Here is a 22,537-nt window from a genome sequence, read left to right as displayed (position 1 = left end):
TGACAATCTCGGCTGTCATTGCGAGCAGGGCCGTAACTAGTCAAAGACGTTTGACTAGCGTGAGATGCCAATGGCAATGGCCATTGCCGGTTTTCCTTTTCTCTTTTCTTTTCCCAGATTACCCCCTCTGAAATGGTTGAAATGACGGATCTGTCCTCCCCGCCGCCCTCCCACCGACACGCTCTTTGGCGACTACTATTTGGGAAATAAGGTGGTGATTTCTTGAACAAATTAATTAGAGAAAATAGGTGGGTGGTATTGTTGGTCAGTTTGGCGTGTAGCTGAAAACTAATAATTTGGTTAGCATTAAGTTTTTATTTTATTTTTTTATTATCATTTAAAAGTCTGAAGGTTAAACGTTGGCTAGCATTAAGTCAGTCATACTAAGCCGCCTCATGTTTAGAATTTAAATTCATTAATTGTTTATTATTTTACGTTGTTGAGTTGCTCTTTCAAACTACTGTATTGTTGTACGATTAAACTGAGTGTAATCGAACCATTGAGCTAAAACACTAAATAATTATTATAGGGTTATAGTTAACCTTATGGATTTGCTATTAACATTACGAAGGATTATCAAAATCAATCTCAATGTTAGATTTCAAAGATTCAGAGTTTTGTTAGTTATGTTGGGCTATGGACTTGCGGATTGCTAGCTAAAGTTTAAGTTTAGGTGTCTTATAAATATATGACAATTGAGAAAGTGAACACAACTCATTTTAAGGGGTATAAAGGTTTTCTTTTGAGAGAAAGCTCCTACTTTAGAACAATTCATTAGTTTCAATAGAGTAGTATAATACATAGAAGAAAGGGTAGTAGAGCGATGACCCTTTGACACAAAGTCTTCACTCGACATATTAGGTAGTACTACCAATAGCACGCAGGCACAAAAGATATATAAAGAAATATAAGAATAAAGCATAGCCTAGACAAACTCACAAGATCGTAGAATCCTGAGTTAGCTTGCACACTATGTCGAGCCAATAGTCTAAGACATTGCCTTGAGAATCCCTTAAAGTAGGAGGATTTGAAATCAATCTACCCCCATCAAAAGGGAAAGAAAAATCTACAACACACTAACCCTATAGCAAGGCAAAACAAGAAACAAAACAAAACTCATATAACACACAACACCAAGATCTGAGTGTCAAGAGGTGAAAGAAAATGTGCCACATCAAAGCATAGGCGACACAACAATGGCAGCTAAAAAGCACTTCATAAAAACCTAGCAACATAACCAAGAATAAATTACAGTGGCTACAACCGAGAGGACGACAAAGTAGTGCTAGGTAGAGTGTGGCAGGTGACAACATAGGGCAGTAATATGATAGGTGATGGCGCAGGGCGGTGGCAAAGTGATAGGTAGGTCATAAAAAAGAGAGGGACCTAAGCGGAGAAGGCAACTCAGCAAGAGGATGAGGATGAATGGAGGTCTAAAGGAAAGAGAAACCAATATAACTACCATAAGAGGGAAGATGGGACACCATCTAAGAAAACCCGGAGTCACCGACAACTAATGTGGCTCAAGCTACAACTACGGAGAAGGGGAAAGTACAGAAAGAAAATAGAAATGAAGATGAGAGAAACAAGAGGAGGAGAGTAGAGTGGAAAGACCATAAAGGAGGAGAGCACCTTCCTTTCCCTAGCCACTAGGCTAGAAGAGGAAAAGGGGGGAGAAGAAGATGTCGACGGTAAGGAAGAAGGGGAAACAATATGATTGGGTTAGCGAAGTTCAGGTTGGATCATGATAATGCAAATACAAACACAACCATAAATAAATCATAAATTTTAAATACTAACGCGATCAATTTATTTTGATATAGGCACATTTCAGTTATATATATTTATAGATTATATATGTAGTTAAATATATTTTAATCTCCTCAATTATCACTCTATATCATATTCACGTTTTCAAGGAAAAAAGGGCACATACACTCGGTGAATTATTTAATTATATCACTAATGCTTCTCAATTAAAAATTTTGTTAAAATAATTTTAAAAATAATTAACGAATTAGATAAGTAAAAAAAATGCCCTTATTTTTTCTTACCTTATTTTGTTAGAAATACATTTTAAAAGAATTAGAGAAAATAAATTTAGAGTTTAATATTTAGATAACTTGTCGTGGAGGTTAGACTAACAAAAGAGAAGTTGGGGATACTTTATTCCATCTATTAGATTGATCGAACTCCTAAAATTATTTCTATCAAAAGTTCTAAGGAAATGTGGACTCAGTAATATGTTGAAAAAGTTTAGGAAGTATATCTACTACTTTATTTTTTGGGTTTCTTAGAGGGCTGAAAGTGATGCTGTGTGATGAGTTAGGGAGGTTCAAATATAATTAACCATATATATATATAAGTGTATTGAGTGAAATAATTGGGTAGGTGTGCTGCTACATGAGGAACTGATTGGGATTGGGCCCTTTGGGAACAACCTTCGCTGCCCTTCGCTGCTGCCTCTCAGGGAGGTGTCAGATAAATTTGCAGCAGGAAGCAGTCTCACCCTGACAACACTGTCACCAGCTACAGCAACAAATGATGGGTGTCCCTCGTCAAACTTCTAACCTATATGCCAGTCAAACTTCTTAATCATGCAACCAACCATTCCTTCTCACCCCAAAATAACTATATCACACTCACTCTTTCTTTACAATCAAAAACCCTGACATTTCCCATGTGACAGGAATCAAAGACCCCAAACATTGCCATCTTACTCTCATGATCATTGAATACAAATTTAACCTTTGGTGTTAAACAACTGTCTTCAAGTGACCTGACTCTTAGCTATGTTATAAAAATCCATCAGCATTTGGTGTTTTTTTACAAGCCCTTCGGTTTTCAGGAAATTTTTGGACAAGGAAGATCACTGTACAGTATAATTTATAAAACTGTACATAAATATGTTCCAAAATAACAAGTCTGTGTGCTACTATAATGTACGAATTCGCCCGTGGCGATTCCAAGTTGTTCCTGTGCACATGAAGTGCTGAATTACATCAGAGAAGAAAAAAAGCAGGGGGGCGAAAGAAGAATTTTTGCACCCACACCAAGCCCCCAACAAGCTTTGTGCAGTGTTACTTGAACGATCCAGTTAGGTTTCAGTCCCATGCCAGAGAAACCATTGAATTTGACAAGCCTGCTTCCTCAAAAGTTAGACTGCTCTCATACTCCAGTTTCTTTGGCGCACCAGGAATCGCCTGTGTGAAGTGGAAAGACCTTTTCTCACCATCCTCCAATTTGGAGCAGCAGAAAGACCACAAAAGCTGCAGAGACAATATGATGTTATGTAGAATTTGTAATAAAAACTTGGCGAAAGCTTATATGAATCATTTGTTAAACCTTTGTAGAGTCCGCGCGAAGAAATTTCCTTTGGAGCCTCTGACCGTTGGGTAGCCGGACTCCAACCCGACATAGAAGATCCCTGCTTCCTTGAGGTTCTTCAGGGAGAGGAGGATATTCAATGGGTGGCTTTCCATTCGAACTGGACTCCACATCTTTCTCAGGTTCAGCCTTGTCATCAATGGCATGTGTTCTTAGAAGGCCCTTCGATTCCTCCAGAGAAGCTGCCACTGCCCTCAAAAGCTCTTCATCATCTTCTACAGCTGCTTTGCCTAAAGAGGAAAAGCACAAGCCACAGCAATGAACTGAGTGATTTGCAGCACCAACAAGAATAAATGAAATATTATGTTGTAGGTAACTCATAATGAGGTAGAAGTTTAAGGATATCATGCAAACAAAAACAATTATCAAACTGCAGACCCATTTGTAAAGAACCATCAAACGAGAAGCAAATTTGCTAGATCAATACTGAGCCCTCAGATCAGATAATTGAAACCTCCACAATGCATTATGAGCAATGCAGATGGATGAAGTTACAAGAACATGAACCCCCAGATTTCCATGAAAATTTTGCTTCTGCTTCATCAAGTGTAAGTTGAAAGAATTGCTATTGATGGATGTCAAAAATTACCATCACAAATATCAGTAAATGAAACCCAAAAGATTGTCTAATAATATCATGCTTTCTGGACAAGTCACTAATAAAAAATTAGCCAAGTAATAGATTACCATGAACTTAAAATACTAGGTGTGTGTAGAACTAGAAATTCCAATAAGTCTAATATTCATTGACAAAGCATATGCAGATAAAAATAATGCTCTTATAAGCTGAATTCTAAAGATAAAGCAGTCATCCTTGATAAGTTGAAATATCTAATAGACTTGTTTGGTTGTTCCTTTATTAAGTATCAACTGACCAGATAGTAAGAGCCAACCTGCATGTCAAAACCAAGAAGCTTCATTTATGTGTAAATCACATTAAAACAGAAAAATAAATCCAATAGAGAGGTGAAGGACAATTTCTTGTTAAATGATGAGTTTGGAGAAAGAAATAGAAAAGGTCGGTATTCATTTGATCGAAAACAAAGTACAATTTTGAATTGCAATAAAGGAAAACAGAGGGTGAATTACAGAGTGAAGAGGAGTGCAGAATGATGAAAAACAAATGCAAGATATAAGTCAAATTACAGACCTGAAAAAGTGCTTGTCCCCCTAAAATCTGAATTTTAATATTAAGGACCAGCTTTGGGAACATTGATAGGAGTTCTTGTGGGAGATACAAATAAAATCATACTGTAGCATTGAAAAGACAGAAAGGACATAAAGTGCCTAGTCCGAGCACAGATAATCATTTAGGACCCAACTGAATGGGCAAACCAACCTTTTTCCTTTCCAGTTCACACAGTTGTCGTCATTTGCACACATCTTACACAGATATTACTGTGTAATAATTATTAGTATGTAAGAAAAGTTGCCTCAGTTTCAAAGTTCTAGTTCTGTTACGCTCAGTTGCTGTAAGTAAACCACCCTGAACTTAATACTAACTGCTTCCATTTCTCAAACTAGATACTAGTCCCATAAAACTGGTTCGAAAAATTAAGTCCCTCGGGAATTCTGCACCGGTCTCTCAACAATCTAGTGGAAGGGGTTCAGGGCATCAAAAGAGGAACTGCTGATATAAACCTAATAAAAGTTAAATCTGGAAACAATATGCTTGCAGAAGATCATAGCTTAATATTTGCAAAAGACATTAATCATGATCATGGCAAATTATTGGGTAGTAAACCAAACTGTCATACCTTGCATACTAGGTTTAGAATTCTGAGCAATATCTCTTGGACGTTTCTGAGGTAGAACATTATGGTGCTCCTTTGGACCTTTATCAAGGTATGGAAGCAAATCCTAAATTTAAAAATTGAATATGAAATCAAGGACTTTAAAATTTACATTATACAAGATTGTATCCTCTGACCATTTTCAATCCTTCTCAATTGGAGCAATGTTGTGAGGCCAGATTTTAAGTAAAAGATAAGAATATCACAAGCATAGCAAAATTGATACCTCCAGCAAACGTTCTGGCTGTACCATGCCACTCCAGGCCCGCATCTTTTGTCCCGTAATGGGGTCAATTACAAGAATTGCAGGAATAGAAACCAAATTGTAATAGGTGCAAACCTTCTTTCCCTCACTACTGTCATGATACACCTGAAATCCTCATGGAGCAGTGCAATCAGAAAGAGTTTAGTGATTCATGAGAGAAATGCTCAATCACATGGGAAAAGCATCCAAAAGAAAAACATATGACAGCACCACACCAAAGAGCTTAAAGATAGACGGATATCGAAAGATTGAAATTAATACATCATCTATGCATACAATATAGCAAGAATCATACTAGCATTCAGGAAAAAAGAGAGAACTGAATATATGTAAACCAAGATACAGAATCACACAAACCTGCCAGAAGATGAAATTAGTACGAATTGTCTGTGCTACGGTTTCATTTGCCCATGTATCTCGGTTTAGCTTTGGAACATGACAGACAAATTCTTAAGTTAGAAGTATCTTATAAATAAATCAGTCTTCAATATAAGCTTGCAGAAAAAAAAAAAAAAAAAAAAAAGTTTACCATGTGAGAGCTGAACTCTTCTGTGGACTGCAAGTTGATTAATAACCACTTACCCTGAACGGCAGCATCTATCTTTGCCTGCATATGCAAAACCAAAAGTACAGTGAGCAGCTAAGTAGAAGATAGACCAAGTGCACTGTTTTTTTCTTGATACCAAGACATGGGTTATTGCTCTAAAAAATTGACTGAACTTGCCATTAGGATTTTCCATCAGTTCAATAATTAAAATATGAGAGAAGGCAAAATGAGATAATTTTGGCAGCTCATTTCACTTCATGAATGTGACTTTCTGAGAGTCAACCTCCTTAAAAAGCTTTGAAGATCCACACTAGTGAAGGCTGATGGAAGGAAGGTACTTTAACTAAATGCTATCTTCTTGAGTGTAATTTGAGAGTAAAGAAATGTAGGGCTCAGAAAATGATATGCATGGTGCATAGTCCATAGAGGAACTACTTAAACAACACTACAATCCATCATTTAACAGATGAATCAAAGAATAATAAAGAATGTAGAATCTACCTTGTCAAAGGGTCCATTGTACATTAAGGACAAAGGAGGACGATATAAAGAAGCAAGATTATCGCGAGAGCCATTTTCTGTTGACGCAGCATTTTGATCAGCTTGCCAGAAAGCAGATTGTCTTGATTCTTCCTCAAAATTGCGGAATGCAACCACTGCAGAAGGCTGTACTCTGAGAACAGAAGAGCAAGAGAGACTTTGCAATAAAAAAATGTGCTATATGGAATAAATGGTACTGTTATTTTGAAGAAAATATAATGGAAGTCATGATACAGTAAATAAAGAACATGAATTCATCCGAACAACAACCTTAACAAATGCAGATCAATGTTAAGAGAATGAAAAATAACTCGTGAAAATCTCTCGTGTTGCATATCAATCAATAATTAAGCTCTTATGACTAAAACAGGAGTAACTACAACGGGTTTACTAAAATTCTTATTTGAAGTACTATTCTAATATGGCCTTTTCTGGTGATACATCTTTAAAATTTTATCCAAAATATCATTAACAACACCCTTATAACTTAGCATTTGTTCGTACATATGTCATTATCACTTTTACCATCAAAATAGTTCTCCTTTTTTTTACAGATTTCTTCAGATTTTTCACAGTAATTTCCTTGGTAGATCTGGCACTTTGTATGACAGAAAGAGACATTGGAAGTTTCCAATGCTGTTTTTTTTTTATTGTAAGTCACTCAATACTCTTCGTTCTATTGGACACATGGACGATAATAATATTTTGGACAATCATTCTTATTCCTAATACATAATCTGATTATTGGGCTGTAAAGAGATCATTGGTATGAGATCATTATACCAATGTACGAGAAAAGTGAGAAGTTGCTGAGTCACTCCTTAAACTGATGGCTTTACGTCTACCATTCTGCCCAATATTGTAGAGTGCTTACAATACCGTACCAGTTTGTGTTTATATCATACCAATAGTCAATATAAATTCTATTTCTATATTACCAGGATTTTCTCCAACTCTTTAACCACAAGCTCCATAGGCCTAAGATGCCTCACTAAGATATCAGGGGCAGAATCAAGGTATGAATTGCAAATACTCGTCCTAGCACTTACAGCAATGAGTTATTCTTGGCCCATTTGCTGACCAATGATGCATATTTTAGAAAGATTTTTCTTTTGTTCTTTGCTTCTATTTCCAATAGAAAATAGAGTGAACTTTCAAAGTCCTCCCACCAAACCCACAATAGGTAAGTAATTAGGAAGTACTTGCCAAAAGAGGTGTTGCCTCTTACGTCATCTCCATGATTTCCATAGTAAATAAACTGATACATATTAATAACAATGCAAAACCACAGCAGCTGATCAATTGGGCACTGAATAAATATATCAACTGTAATAAATCATTGATATCTTACGTGATTTAGCATACCTCGTAAAGGAGACATCACCATATAAAGTATCCCTCTTCACCGGCAACGGAGCACGCACTTCATCTTCTCCAAAATCTTGCACTACACTCTCATTCGCAACAGCATCAGCCCTTTTCAAGCCAAACATTGCAATTAGCTCAATTAAGAAGCAAAGAAAAACCATCAAATGACCGATCATTTATAACACATTCATTCTACAAACCCTAAAAACTTGCTCCACCATATAAAACTCACCTAGGACCTTCATCGACCACTGGCGGCAATGGATTTAACGCCACTCCACCGCCATCACCACCAACGAAGAATAGCTGAAGAGCTTCATCAAGCTTCCAACTCGTCGCCTATCAATACAAACAGCAGAATCGACATCCACCATTACAAAACCCTAGAGTCCGATCAAATCCTATAGAACAATATCAGCGGAAAGCTCGAGAACAAATCCGAAACGGATCTAACCTGGAGGAATTGCGTGGCCGTCTCCGTCGTCTGGCCGACGGCGATCTCGAGGAACGACGAGACGAGGTGCTGCTTCTCCGCCGCCGTTGGGAGGATATCCATGAGAGTTATCCAGATCGAGCAGGATTTCGCGGATAACTAACTGGAATAAAGATTAGATTGCGAGAATAAGAGATGGGATCGAGGGGTGATAAGACTCGGATAGGAGAAAGAGATCTTTCTTGAGTTTTATTTTTTTTCTTCCTCTCTCTCTCTCTCTCTTTTACAGCTCGGAGACGTACTCGAGTAAAAAGGAGAAGAGGACGAGACGGATTAGGCTCCGGTTAGACGATCTAAATTCGCTAAGGGTTCCGATTACACGATCCGGATCCGAGCGAAGCTAACGGATCAGATTAACGGGTTTTACAGTATGGTGTTGGAAATAGAGCCAAGCAATTACGGGGTCGGGTTCGGATCGGGATCAACTCCAGGCTCCCGAACCCCCCTCTTCCCAACCCAACCTACGTCTGGAAATTTTCTAATACCTATGGGGTCTTAACGGAAACTTCACCAAAAATTCAAAACAATTTGCTGTTAGCACCCTGTCTTACACGATATTATCTGAAACGAAATATACGTATAGATAGGATTGTAAATGAAAATTACCGAATCTAATAAATATGCATTTTAGACCCGTATTAATCAATAACCGAAAATTCACTTATATGGAGGGTGATAAATGGAAACTTCACAAAAAAATAAAGAAGTTGGCCCCTTTGCACATTTATTATCATTATTATTTGAATAAAAAATTTACATTTATATATGGTATAAAATAAAAAATTCACCGAATCAAAGAGATTTGTATTTAGCACCCCATGTTTATGCTATATTATTGAACCAAAAATTCATATATTTATAGGGTGTTAAATGGAAACTTCACGACAAAATTATGATATTTGTAGTTAGAACCCTTCGTTTATGCAATACGTGAGCCTAGAATTCACACATATAGGGTGTTAAATGAAAATTTCACATAATATAAGAAGCTTTGCTCTTAAAACCCTTTATTTATACAGTATTATTGAAATGATAATTCACATATATACGGGTATTAAAGTGAAAATTTTCACAGAAAAAAATTGAGTTTAGCACCCCATTTTATGCAATATTATTTTGAACCAAAGATTCAAATATATATAAGCGTGTTAAATGAAAACTTCAAAACATCATATAAATTTGCATTTAAAACCCCATATCTAGGCAATATTGTTGAAACAAAAATTCATTTATATATAAGGTGATAAATGTAAACTTCACGAAATTTGAAGTTAGAACCCTCTATTTATCTAATATTACGTGAACATAAAATCACAAATATATAGGGTGTTAAATAAAAATTTCACATAAATTGAAGGAATTTGCATTTAGCCCTTTTACTTGAGCAATATTATGGAACCGATATTTCACATATATGCAGGAATATACAGGGTGTTAACGGAAAACTTCAACCAAATTTAAAGAAATTTACGTTTAGCACCTCATCTCTATGCGATATTTATATAGGGCGTCTAATGCCAATTTCACAAAGAACTAAAGAACTTTGCAATTTGAACCCTTCATTTTACGTAATATTATTTGAATAAAAAATTCATATATAACTATATATAGGGTGTTTAAATGTAAACTTCACCAAACTTAAAAGAAGTTTACGTTTAGAACCCCATATTTATATGATATTATTAAACCAAAATTTATCTTATATACAGGGTGAAAAATGAAAGTTTGTAAATCTTTAAAAAAAACCTGCAGTTAGAGCCCTTTATTTATGCAATATTATTTCAACTGAAAATAAACATACAAAGGGTGTTAAATTAAAATTTCACTAGAAAGTTAAGAAAAATTACATTTAGGCCCCATATTTATGTAATATTGTTGAACAAAAAATTAACTTATATTTATAGCGTTAAATGAAAACTTCACAAAACTAAAGAAACTTGTAGTTAGCAACCTTTATTTATGTAATATTATTGAACCGAAAATTCACTTTTATACGGTAGGCTGAAACTGGACCAAAATAGAGAAACTTGCATCTAATGCCTTGTATTTCTGTAATATTATTTAAATCCCGCCCTCTCTTTTCGTTATTTAAATATAGACCCTTCCATTGGCTAACAAATACCAAATCACACCTTAAAATTTAATATAATTATAGAATAAAACTTAAAAAGTGTCCGAAACAGTTTTGAGACAAACCAAATAGCCCAACATGGAATCTATTACATATAAAATATTAGAGGAATTATACTTTACTTCAACTCAGTTAAGTCTAAATTCACTTTATTTCTACAGTTTTATACATTAAAATTATTATTATTATTATTTTAATTATATTTGACGATGCCAAATTTGAAGATATCTATTAAATATAAAATTATAAATAATTAGGCTTTTTAATATATATATATTATATTTTTATCAACTGAAATATGAAAAAAAAAAAAAACTTTAAAAAAATGGCAAGTAGTCTTAGCCGCCCACGAGAAGAAATAGTGGGCTTTTATTATGTACCAGCCAATAACATTATTCGAAAACGCATTGGAAAGCGTGGCCCAAAGCCTAATTAGAATCTAACAAAGAGGAGATGTATGAAATTTTCACTAAGTGGTCCTTCAAGTTTGTTAAAGAATATTGATCATGATCTTCAACAAGTATTGTCGTATCAAAATAGCCAAAAGATGGGGAGAGATGCATGTTTGGAATTCGTACGTCTAAACCATTCTCTTTCGTACAAAAACCAAAGAAAATAGATTCATTACCAGATTGGAAAGCTAAGTTTTAGCTAATGTTTGTCTGTGGATCCTTCAGTGATTTTGTTTATCCTTTTGGCATCTTCTTTATTTAATTTGTATTACATATTGGCCTCCTTGTTTATGTAAAACTATATAAATACTTCTATTCTCAGAGGGGAAAAGGATGGAGAGAAGTTGAGAATAATGATGGTATTATGAGTCACGTTGTTGAAAATATAAGGTACATATTTAAACGGTTATGATCTACCTGTTATACTTTTGTGAAACACTCATTAAATTCATGTTAATGAGGACCTACCGTATCGCAATCACATTTAACCAAAGCATCCAAACCAACCGCATTAGGGTGAAGAACGAAGAACGAAGTGTAGCTAATGGCATGCAAACAAGTTACAGTTACTACCCTTTGTTTTTGGGGGGGTTGATAAAAATACTTGTAGTTTGTACTTGTGGGGGCTTTCTGTTCATGCATGTATCGTGCTTGTGGTGGGAAAGACAAGAGGGATGTATCACGTTTTACGTGTCTTGAAGATCTAATACATGACTTCTTTTAAGCCTTGTCACACTGCATTAAAGACTTGACGTGTTTTATTTTTCCCCATTTGCCAGCGATTGCTCTATTATTTATTATTTATGCACACCACTAGCTGCTGTCTGCTCTCGGGTAGCTCTGAGGGTGGGAGACACACATTACGTATGAAACAATTGTCAGCAATCAATCTCTATCTTTTACTTTTATTCGCTCTCCTGAGTGGCTAGGAGGGCCAAAGTTTTCTTTCAGATCTATTTTCTTTTACTACTTCTCTGAGTTCTTGAGCTCTAAATGAGCCGAGTTGCAGTAGATTTCTTAGCTCGGAAATTACTTGACCCGAGCTGAGCTAACCTTAACTCGCTCTAGGTATATTTTACCATTCGTATTAATTTTACAATGCTCTCCGCTGCTGCAAGATTCTTAAAAATGAGATATAAATCACAAAATATGTATGGTTTGTAAAATTTCTTTCTTGTTATGCCAAACTGAGGGGATTATCTTTTGTGATAAGCTTTGATATTTTGCTTGCAATTGGCTCATTTGCTCGTAATAATGTTTTCTCCATCACTTCACTGTTCGAGAATATGTATTATTTTTCTCCTTTTTTTGTTCAGATCTCACATATTTTCACAAGGCCAATCAATCAATATAAAAAATACTTATCTTGGCCGCTGTTGATGAATTTTCCTTTTGTCGTTGTGTGTGATGTTAGCCACGCATTTCATGTGTGGCGTTATACTTTTTGATACATTCTTTTTTCTTATTAAAAACTGTATAGCCCACCATACGTCCTAAGAAAATATTATGTGGCCATGAAAAAAGACGTAGGAAAATATCTGTCACATTACTGTGCAAGGTACTTGTCTTTCTTTAATACCGCTTAATTAACTCTTTTTGGAAATTTTTTTAATTGGAATTATATTTTAGAAGAGGGTATTTTTTTTTAATGCCAAATGGTTCAATAAGAACTATTAATTTCTGTCTTCTAATCAAATGATTAAGATTAAATAATACTAAATAAAATTAATCAGAAGTATCGATCATTTTTCTAAATTGTAAGAGTAAATTAGTCATATTTTATTTCTCTCTTAGCTACCTATTTTAATTTGTAGAAGTTGGCACTTCTATTATTAAGGAAGCAGTTATAAGAATAAGTAATAATAAAATACTTGAATTCTAATTTTTTATATCAATTAATCTAGTCACATACTTATATGGTTAGGTATGGAATGATTGCTCTTTTTCTATTTAGATACTGATTAGTTTAAGTTAACCTACAATAGTAAGGATTCGAAATATAAATAGCTTAAAAGACTGGGTTAATTTGAAACAGTTGCCCCCTGCTTTGAATTCCTGGATTCAAATTTATAAATGTTGGTAAACCTGAGAGAAAGTGCCTCGTGAAGTGTGTGTTGATCCAAAGGAAGTGAGAAGCGAAGTTCGTTGAAAAGTTATAGTAGTTCACCACAAGGCCCCACTCGGCACTCCCAAAAGGATAATTCGTCTTCTGGTCCGCAGATCAACCCACCAGACGATTTGACGAACATCTCGGTCCTCCACTTTGAGTACACGAATATTCATACCAACAACCTAAGGTTTCAAATTCCTTAATGGCCGTGAAATTTCTCGAGTCTTGCTTCGTCATTCCCACACAGATATGTACATAGAAGACCTCACCACAGTAAAGTTTACATCAATACAAAGAAAAAGACGTGTATATTTATATAATGTTATTGTACAACTTCGTAACATGTTGCAGTTTTCAAAGACTATTTGGGGGGAGGGGGTGGTCAATATTCCATGTTCAAACTGCCCAAACTGTAAGATTTGTGGCAATTTCCTCTCTAGCATAATCAAACATACGTCCCAAATCACATGGGCATGAGCATCAAGCCTTGTCGTCTCCTCGTCAGCTATATATATAAGCGAATACCCCCTCCCTCTATGCCTTCTAACCTCAGTTGTTGCTTCTCCCTCTCTCTCTCTCTGTCTCTCTCTCTCTCTCTCTCTCTCTCTCTCTCTCTCTGTCTGTCTGTCTCTCTCTCTCTCTCTCTCTCTCTCGCTATCCCGCCATTTCTGCTCTTCTTTTGCTAGCAATCCGTCCCCTTTCTTTCTCTCAATTTAATTACAAGAATTAAAGCAATGGATAAATTACCTAAGTGTCAAGCTAATTATGCCCCGCTTAGTCCCGTCACCTTCTTGGAGAGGGCTGCCGCCGTCTACGCCGACCAGCCGTCGGTCTTCTACGAGGGAACCGCCTACACTTGGAAGCAGACGTATGAGAGGTGCCGCCGTCTCGCCTCCTCTCTTCGAGCTCTTAATGTTTCTAAGAATGATGTGGTAAGTCTAGGCAGGAGTAATTGATGCTTGTCTTGTTTACTTATAATGTTACTTTTAATGGAAACAGGGCTCTTGCCAATAATAATAATAATAATAATAATAGTAATAGTAATATTACTTCCCGTATTTAAATTAATTTGTCGAATTTTATTTATAGGTGTCCGTCCTGGCGCCTAATGTTCCGGCGTTGTATGAGATGCACTTTGCCGTGCCGATGGCCGGCGCGGTGCTCAACACGATCAACACCCGTCTCGACGCGCCGAAGGTCGCTTCCATTTTGAAGCACGCGGAGGCGAAGGCGTTCTTTGTCGACTACCAGTACGTTCCTCTCGCCGATGCTGCCCTCGAGATTCTCGCCGCGGAGTCTATACGGCCACCATTGCTCTTCTCCATCGACGATGTTGATTCTCCGAAAGGGGTGAAATTCGGGAAGGCCGACTACGAGCATCTCGTCGCGCGCGGCGACCCGTCGCAACCGCCGGTGGCGGTTACCGATGAGTGGGACTCGATTGCATTGAACTACACTTCTGGGACCACGTCGGAGCCGAAGGGGGTGGTGTACAGCCACCGCGGCGCGTATCTGAGTACTGTGAGCCTTCTTCTCCAATGGGAGGTGAAGATGTCGCCCGTCTACCTCTGGACCCTCCCCATGTTCCACTGCAACGGCTGGACATTCACGTGGGGCGTCGCCGCCCGCGGTGGGGCCAACGTCTGCCTCCGCTCCCCAGCCGCCGCAGACATCTACGCCGCCATCGCCGCCCACGGCGTCACCCACATGTGTTGCGCCCCTATCATCTTCAACATTCTCCTCGAGGCCCCTCGAAAGCTCCCCTACCCTGTCCACGTCCTCACCGGTGGCGCGCCGCCCCCGGCAGCCCTCCTCGAGAAGGTCGAGTGGCTCAACTTCCGCGTCACGCACGCCTACGGCCTCACGGAGGCCACCGGGCCAGCATTAGTCTGCGAATGGCACGCCAAGTGGGACCTGTTGCCGAGCCACGAGAAGGCTAGGCTGAAAGCCAGACAAGGTGTCGGCGTGGTGTCGCTCGCCGACGCCGACGTCAAGGACCCCAAGACCATGGCCAGCGTCCCCCGCGATGGCGCCTCCGTCGGAGAGATCGTCCTCCGGGGGAGCAGCATCATGAAAGGATACTACAAAAACACCACCGACACCGCCGCCGCCTTCAGGGACGGGTGGTTCCTCACCGGCGACGTCGGCGTCATCCACCAGGACGGGTACATCGAGATCAAGGACCGGGCCAAGGACGTGATCATATCGGGGGGTGAGAACATCAGCAGCGTGGAGGTGGAGGCGGTGCTCTACAAGCACCCGATGGTGGTGGAGGCGGCGGTGGTTGCGATGCCGCACCCGAAGTGGGGAGAGTCGCCATGCGCGTTCGTCGTGCTGAAGAAAGAGTACTACAGAGAAGAGGGGGGTTTCGCGATAAGGGAGGAGGACATCATATCGTACTGCAGGAACAACCTATCCGGGTTCATGGTGCCCAAGAAGGTGGTCTTCATGGAGGAGCTTCCCAAGACTTCGACCGGAAAGATCCAAAAGTTTATGCTCAGGGAGTTGGCTCGTGGGACCCGCGACGGCTCGAGCCAAGTTGAGACCCAAGTCGAGCAAGTGTTAGCCATGTCTCGCCTTTGACATGACTCAATTCCTATTACATAAATATTTATATATGCAAATATATCACTATATATATATATATATATATATATATATATATAGTGCAAGTATGTGATCGAGGGAGTTATTTGTAGTATTCGCAGTCCGACGAATTGCTCGTACTAAAAAGTGTCATACAGTAATGAATATTTTGTGACAAAAAAAAAGAAAATTGCATCTTGCACCTTACATTTTTTGTAATTTTGTTCCGCAACACCCTGTGCAATCTTTCTAAATTCTAAGAAGGGACTCGTGATCTTTCTGTTTGACTTGATTAAGGCGGGGTGTTTTCTGGGAATAAAGTGAGAAATTGGAGAGTGCATTTTATACGTGAATATTAGAATTGTAGCCTTGTAGGTCGTAAGAAGTTACCTTGAAACTTTGAAGAAAAATTTATTTTAATCTTTTATAATTTTAACATACCTCTCTTGATGATTTTATTTGACGCCACTTGAACCCTTAGTAATTTTAATCTATACGTAACCATTAATTGCTTTTATTAAAACCCTTTATACCTAGACCTAGTTGTTGTAATTCTGAATTCAATTAATCCACTAGCTTGAGTAGTCACCGAGCAAACAAAGTTTATGACCAAAATATTATTAAAATATAAAATATTTACAAAACTAAATCACTGCTTAGAAAGAATGTTGTTTTAAAACATTGTATCTACATAAATCGCTTTTAGAGAAAACGATTTCCGGATAAAATTGCTTTCGGAGAAAGTGATTTCATCAGTATAAATCGATATCTCTCAAAGCGATTGATATAGAGGAAATGACAAACATTGATTTCATTGTAATACTAGTTTATTAAATAGTTTAAACAGTATTGGATTTTAGAGAATATCTTGTACTGTAATAATATTTTGGTTAAAAATTTGAGTAAACAAACCAAACTAATACTTAGTAGTACTCTTAACCATCTCCCTAATCACAAAAAATTTAAAATATAACAACTCCACATTCTATAAAGAGATAAATATTGCTGATGATTGGCTAAGTAACTATAGTTGACAACTACCTTGAAAGCAATACTTTTTGCAACTGTGGACATTTTGAATAATTGTAAGTTTGTTCTTTTTAAAAAGAATGCTCTAACACTTGGTCTATATTAGATAATAAAGTATTAAGCTCGATGGCACAAAAATAAAAATCAAAATATAGATTGACCCTAATAGCTTCATGGGAATAAGGAGGCTCAAGTCAACCTATAATTATGTCGATCGAATAGTTTAAGGTATGATGTTGTGAAATAGCAATATCTGATAGATCATCTACTCACAACAAAAAAGAACACAACCAACAACACACAAAACTATGCAACACGACTGAGAAAAGAATTTCTAAGCAAAAATCCCACAAAAATCATGAAGTGTGGGTCCAATTAATAGCATGGGAAGCGGGAGATAGAACGCAATAATGGAGCATGGTATAACAAAGACGAGGAAGGAGTGAACATATTAAATAATCGACAAGCTACAATGTGGAGAGGAGGGCAGACCAAGTCCAAATCAAAACTCAAGTTGAGATCCGACTAGGCATATCAACTATAAGACCAAGGTGGCATGATAATATGCAAGGACGAAGAGGGAGGAGCCATGACTATGGCATCGATGACTTAATAGTAACGGCCTTGACCAATGCAAACGATGAAGAGATAATGGTAAAAAGAGATAAGGGAAAGAAGAAATGTGAGTATAGGAGGGGGGAATCCTCAACAATAGAGGATCCTTCTTAATCAAAGGGCTAAGGGAGGGGAGAGGGAGGAGACCGCTAACGAAAAGAACCTTTGGTTGAGAGTAGGGGGTGTAAATGAGCTGAGCTTGAGCGAGCCGGTTTCGACTCAAGCTTAGCTTAGCTCAACTCAAGACGAGCCCGAGCCTAAAATAAGCCTATTATCAAACCTCATTTAAGACGAGTTGGATCGAGTTGGACCGTGCCAGATCAAGCCCAAGCCGAGCCATGGCTCTCCTCCCTCCTCAAATCCTCGCCTTCTTCTCCTCCTCCTCGCTCCTTCCTCTCGGAGCTGCATTCTTCCACCTTCGACTCCAACCTCCCCCTACCCTCTGCTCCAAGATCGCCTGCCTTGTAGACTACCACCCACCTCACTTTGTAATCATCAATACCTCATTCGCCATTTCCTCTCAAAACCTTCTCTTTCTCACTCATATTTCTTTTTCTCTCTTCTTAGTTTTTCTCTAGCTTCGAATGTGGGATTAGGGTTTTCTCGCAACATTCATACCGACTCTATTGAGTTGAGTCGGTTCTAACTCAAGCTCGGCTTGATATTAATTTCGAGCCGGTTTCGACGGCTCAAGCTTGACTCATCTCTAATTGAGCCAAGCTGAACTCAAGCTTTAGCTTAACCTAGCCCAAGCCGCTTTTTTATTTTGATAGCCTTGGTTGAGAGGGTAGGGAGGTAAATTCTTCTTCTTTTTTCTTCGAACCCTAACAGAGTTCGACTGAGACATCTTGCTTAACGTGGTCCTGAATGAATTTAGATTACAGTTAAAACTATTCACCAATCTTATTATCACTAAAATGCTAACAAAAGGACAAGATTTTCTTGCACTTAGTATCTCAAAGAAAGGAAACTAATAACTACTCGCGAATTCACAATTAGTTAAACTCTTATGAGGTGCTCCTCCTCAGTCATGTTATTGTCTCGAGGCCCACTCTTTGTCACCTGTTGGTGTACTGGATCTCGCAAGAAGGCTCAGGAGTAGCACTCACTTCAATCAATCTAAATGTGTCTCCGGGGTTCCACTTTGAAAAGCTCTTGATGTCTACTGCCTAGTCTAATTTTTCAAAGCATGTTACACGACTTATGTCAAGTTTTTCCTGCCATAACATTGAAAAAAGTGTCACGTAGAATATGACGGGTGTGAAGGGCTCAAACTCGTTATTAGAATTAGAGACAAAGTGGAAAGAGAAGATAAAGACAACCTAATCAAGTTTGATCTCATAATCTCTTCCAGTAGCTGAGGATTCTCTGGACATTACTTACGATCGCAAAGGACGATGAATAAGAATCTTGTGGTCCACTTTGATTCAAATTCTAATTCCATTCAAAAGTAATATTCAAACTCGACTCCGAGTCAGTGGGGTCGATTTATGCTCATCAACCATAAATACGTCATTCATGCTGTGATGTCTCACGCTTTCTTTCTTCTTTTTTTTTTCTTTTTAAATGAATTAAATAGGAGCCATTATATCTCTATTTATTTTTACTATTTCAGAGAAATCCCGCACTAAAAATTATTATACTCTAAAGATTATTAAAATATTCTCGCTAATATATAATATATATATATATATATATTATCTAAATTTATTTAGTGTAGAAATAAAATGATGCATTTTTCGTATTGGAGAAGAAAGATTGAAAGGGAATAAAAGGTGGAGGAGAAAATAGATTGGAGGAAAAGTCACTTTTATATTTGGTCACTTCAAAATCGCTTTCTTTTTGTTTTTAGAAGTGGCAGGATGCCAGGATTCACACTCAATCATGGATGCATAATTTATATTTCATGCTTTCTATAATTAAGATACTTAATAAATTACTATTGAAATTTGTATTTAATCTCCTACTCTATGCTCGCCTATTTGTAATTTACATTTGTATTTTTAATATTTATATATTGACTTAGGTTATCTTAACTATACTTCTAACATTATCAAAGTACTCTTATGAAATTTGCATTTTATGTTGAAGGGGAATAAAAGATGCGGTAGAATTTTGACCAATAAAAAAATAAAATCTCGCACGCCCTAATAGAGATAATTTAAAAAGATATAAGCATTTTAAATGCTTGAAAAGAGATTTTTTTCTTTTCACTATCTGTCCAAATGTGTCAGTGTTAATCTAATCTGAAATATCTTTGTACATATCTTTTCATGCATTTTATTTTTTACCGTATAAGTTTAGTGAGATTTCAATGTAGAGTATATGAGTATACAAATATATTGGCTAGCAATGTAACACAATGATTGTGATTTATTCTCTTTAGCTCACACTTAAAATAAGTCATGTTATATGATAAGGTAATGCGAATAAGAGGTGCCATGTAGTATGTTGTTCACATTATTTTTTTTTCTATTAGCATGCAATAAATAAATTCTTAAAAATAAATGATCTAATAAAAGACTCCTTATCTAACTTTAAAATATATTTTTATATTTAATTTTATCTTTATGTTGTTCACGGTTGAGGATATAACACAATAATTATGATTTATTCTGTTTGACTTACACCTAAATAATTCATGTTCTATGATTAGGTAATACAAATAAGAGGTAGCATGTAGTGTGTTGTTCACAATTTTTTCGTTATCTTCTAGATTTAAATAAAATATAAGGGTTGAACAATAAATATTCATATGTCAAAATGCCAATAATAATAATAACAGCACAACATGAAGTGCTTTTAATAAATTTCTTTATAATAAACTGATGCATTTACTTACAAAATAACTAAAATACATGGTGTTTATTAAAAACTTGCTGATTTTTTTTTAATAATGTGTCTTTATATTCAAAAAAATAAGTGCCCTCTTAATATCTAGTAAGACTTTGACCAGCTATACCACTTACTAATTTTCTCACTTAAATATAAACTTCCAACAACTTAGAAATATATTTATATTCTAGACAATGATATATATATATATATATATCTTGGTCGTCAATAATATACAAGACCAAGATGGATTTCTTACCTACTCGAACTCTTCGTTCACATTACTATACGTGGTTTACAGAGATGTTTTCTTCTCCTTCGTGCACATTGACCTTCCTTTCCTTTGACTTAGTAGTCAATGTTGACTGTCTATAAGAGGTCATATATTATTACCAACATGGAAAAGATTCTTCACGAGTCTCATGCCAAGCTTCTTAGAAGGGCAGCTACAATGCCATGCCACCGTGACTGAGTAGTGCCCTTAAAATAATAATAATAATAATAATAATAATAAATTTGTATATAACACTCTTATATCTTTCGATAAACTCATGATTTATACCCTATAATTTTAGGATTTATAAATCGAGCTATATAATTTAACGAATATATGTTGAAAATATTATGCTCTCAGATATATTAGTTAAATTTAACTAAATCTCTTGGTTAAATTAACTATACTAAGAAAATTACGAAAATATTCTCAACTAAGTCGCACTAACATTCTCGTAGTGTTAGTTCAAATCGAATCTAAGGTGTTTTTGCATATATTCATTAATTTATAAGTCTCAATTCGCTAGAGTAGGGTGTTATATGTAAAATTCTCTAAAAAAAAAAAAGCACAATGAGCTATCTCTAGCTATATTAGTTGATCGAATTCGAATCGAATTGGTAGAGGACTCCTTTTGCTCAAACATTGAGCCTATAAGTGAAGGTGTCATGCTAACAAATAGGCATTATGTACATGCGAGTGTATCACTAGGAGTAGCACTTGTAATTATGCCTAAAATTATACTCGTAAATCTCATTTATATCACTTTGCCTATTGTGGTTTAGACTAATATAAAACCGTTAACATTTTTCTATCCAAACTAACCACGAATGTATATATTATCATAATACCCTTGTGATATTAGTAACCCCATAAATTTAAACTAGGGTATGTTGTAATAATTAGATACTAACTAAGATTTGAGCCTAGTAATATTAGATCGGAGAAAATAAAAAAGGTTGAAAATGCACTTTTTTTTAAATTTAAAGAATAGAATATAATGAGTAAATTTAATATAAGGAGAAGGCCAATTTTGACATTTCAATATTTATTATGATAAAAAAAATTCTCACTAATACTTTTTCTTTAATTTTTTTTTTCCTTTTGTTCAAAAGAATGTGGAACAATCTATTGACTCTCTTTTTTAAAGAATGCTATTTTGGGCTGTGAATGGGCTTAACTGGGCCAAAGCCTGGTAGTTTCTCATGGCTCCATAGTGTTGAATAAATGTGGGCTTTATTTGATTTGGGCCTTAGTCATTATAAAGTTCTCATTAAACTCACCAAGGTGTCCAAAAATATTATCATTTGACGTAACACAACCAGGGTAAGGTTATATGGATGCCATAGCAGAAGGAATATTTCTTTAGATCAATCCATAGCCAGCCAAAATACCCCGTATAAATATTTTTAGAAATAATTACACTTAAACTCTTATATATCATCATTTTCTACATATACCACTCTTTGAACTAATCTTTTTTATTTATATAGAAGTATGTATAACTATACTTTTTAGTTCAACGAGATATATGTCGATATTTTATTTTTTAATTTAGAGAGTCAGAAACAGTGATAATTCACGAGTTCAGGTGTAATTATCTCTATTTTTCATATTTTATTATTATCATGTCAAATATCAGTATATTTATAATATATTATTTCTCATAGGTTCTGCGAGAGCTTGGTTTTGCAATTTATTTGAGAGGTTAAATGCACATTAGTGAGATAGTTTTCTATTCTTTATTAACTCACTAATTACTCTAAAAGCTTAAGCTGTTAGAAAACAGTAATTTTTATATTTTATATTTGAACGCTCTATCTTACTTTTGAGCTGAATCATTTTGAACGGTCCAAGAAATGAATTTAATATAAATGGGTGGAGTTTTATATTTTTTAAGTAACAGTGGGCGTGACAGATTTTAAAAACCTACGACCTTTAGCTCTGAGATCATAGTAACTTATTAATTACTCTAAAAATTTAAACCGTTAAAAAATAATTTTTATATTTTATATTCTAAGACTCTCCGTCCAAAATATATATATATATATATATATATATATATATAAACTGTATCAATTTATACACATTGGACCGGTTTCAGTGGGACAAAGA

At 36.2% G+C, this 22,537-nt stretch overlaps 2 protein-coding genes across 2 annotated transcripts; one reads left to right on the top strand and one right to left on the bottom strand.

Moving 5' to 3' along the window:
• Positions 1–2,852: 2,852 nt before the first annotated feature.
• Positions 2,853–8,624, bottom strand: LOC140773103 (plant UBX domain-containing protein 7). Its single transcript, XM_073115486.1, has 10 exons — positions 8,355–8,624; positions 8,133–8,239; positions 7,898–8,008; positions 6,494–6,665; positions 5,975–6,052; positions 5,803–5,871; positions 5,407–5,550; positions 5,145–5,247; positions 3,346–3,617; positions 2,853–3,269 (listed from the first exon to the last, which is right to left on the bottom strand). Exons 1-10 carry the CDS (start codon positions 8,454–8,456, stop codon positions 3,105–3,107), a joined length of 1,323 nt encoding a protein of 440 aa, XP_072971587.1. The 5' UTR covers positions 8,457–8,624; the 3' UTR covers positions 2,853–3,104.
• Positions 8,625–13,673: 5,049 nt separating this feature from the next.
• On the top strand, positions 13,674–15,874 carry LOC140770777 (trans-cinnamate:CoA ligase, peroxisomal-like). Its single transcript, XM_073112048.1, has 2 exons — positions 13,674–14,018; positions 14,176–15,874. Exons 1-2 carry the CDS (start codon positions 13,821–13,823, stop codon positions 15,667–15,669), a joined length of 1,692 nt encoding a protein of 563 aa, XP_072968149.1. The 5' UTR covers positions 13,674–13,820; the 3' UTR covers positions 15,670–15,874.
• Positions 15,875–22,537: the final 6,663 nt, after the last annotated feature.

This window comes from Typha angustifolia, chromosome 2 (assembly GCF_048772165.1).
Source record: "Typha angustifolia cultivar Huaian chromosome 2, ASM4877216v1, whole genome shotgun sequence".
Classification (NCBI taxonomy): Eukaryota; Viridiplantae; Streptophyta; class Magnoliopsida; order Poales; family Typhaceae; genus Typha; species Typha angustifolia.
The sequence above is the reverse complement of the archived record's forward strand: the minus strand, read 5'-3'. Positions and strand labels throughout refer to the sequence as shown.

Excerpts from the sequence above, each read along its gene's own strand:
- LOC140770777 (XM_073112048.1), top strand. The coding sequence starts at position 13,821 with ATGGATAAATTACCTAAGTGTCAAGCTAATTATGCCCCGCTTAGTCCC. Across the intron at positions 14,019-14,175 it reads ATGTTTCTAAGAATGATGTG|GTGTCCGTCCTGGCGCCTAA; the intron begins GTAAGTCTAGGC and ends TTTTATTTATAG.
- LOC140773103 (XM_073115486.1), bottom strand. The coding sequence starts at position 8,456 with ATGGATATCCTCCCAACGGCGGCGGAGAAGCAGCACCTCGTCTCGTCG. Across the intron at positions 6,053-6,493 it reads ACAATGGACCCTTTGACAAG|GCAAAGATAGATGCTGCCGT; the intron begins GTAGATTCTACA and ends TTGCATATGCAG. Across the intron at positions 5,872-5,974 it reads AAGAGTTCAGCTCTCACATG|CTAAACCGAGATACATGGGC; the intron begins GTAAACTTTTTT and ends CATGTTCCAAAG.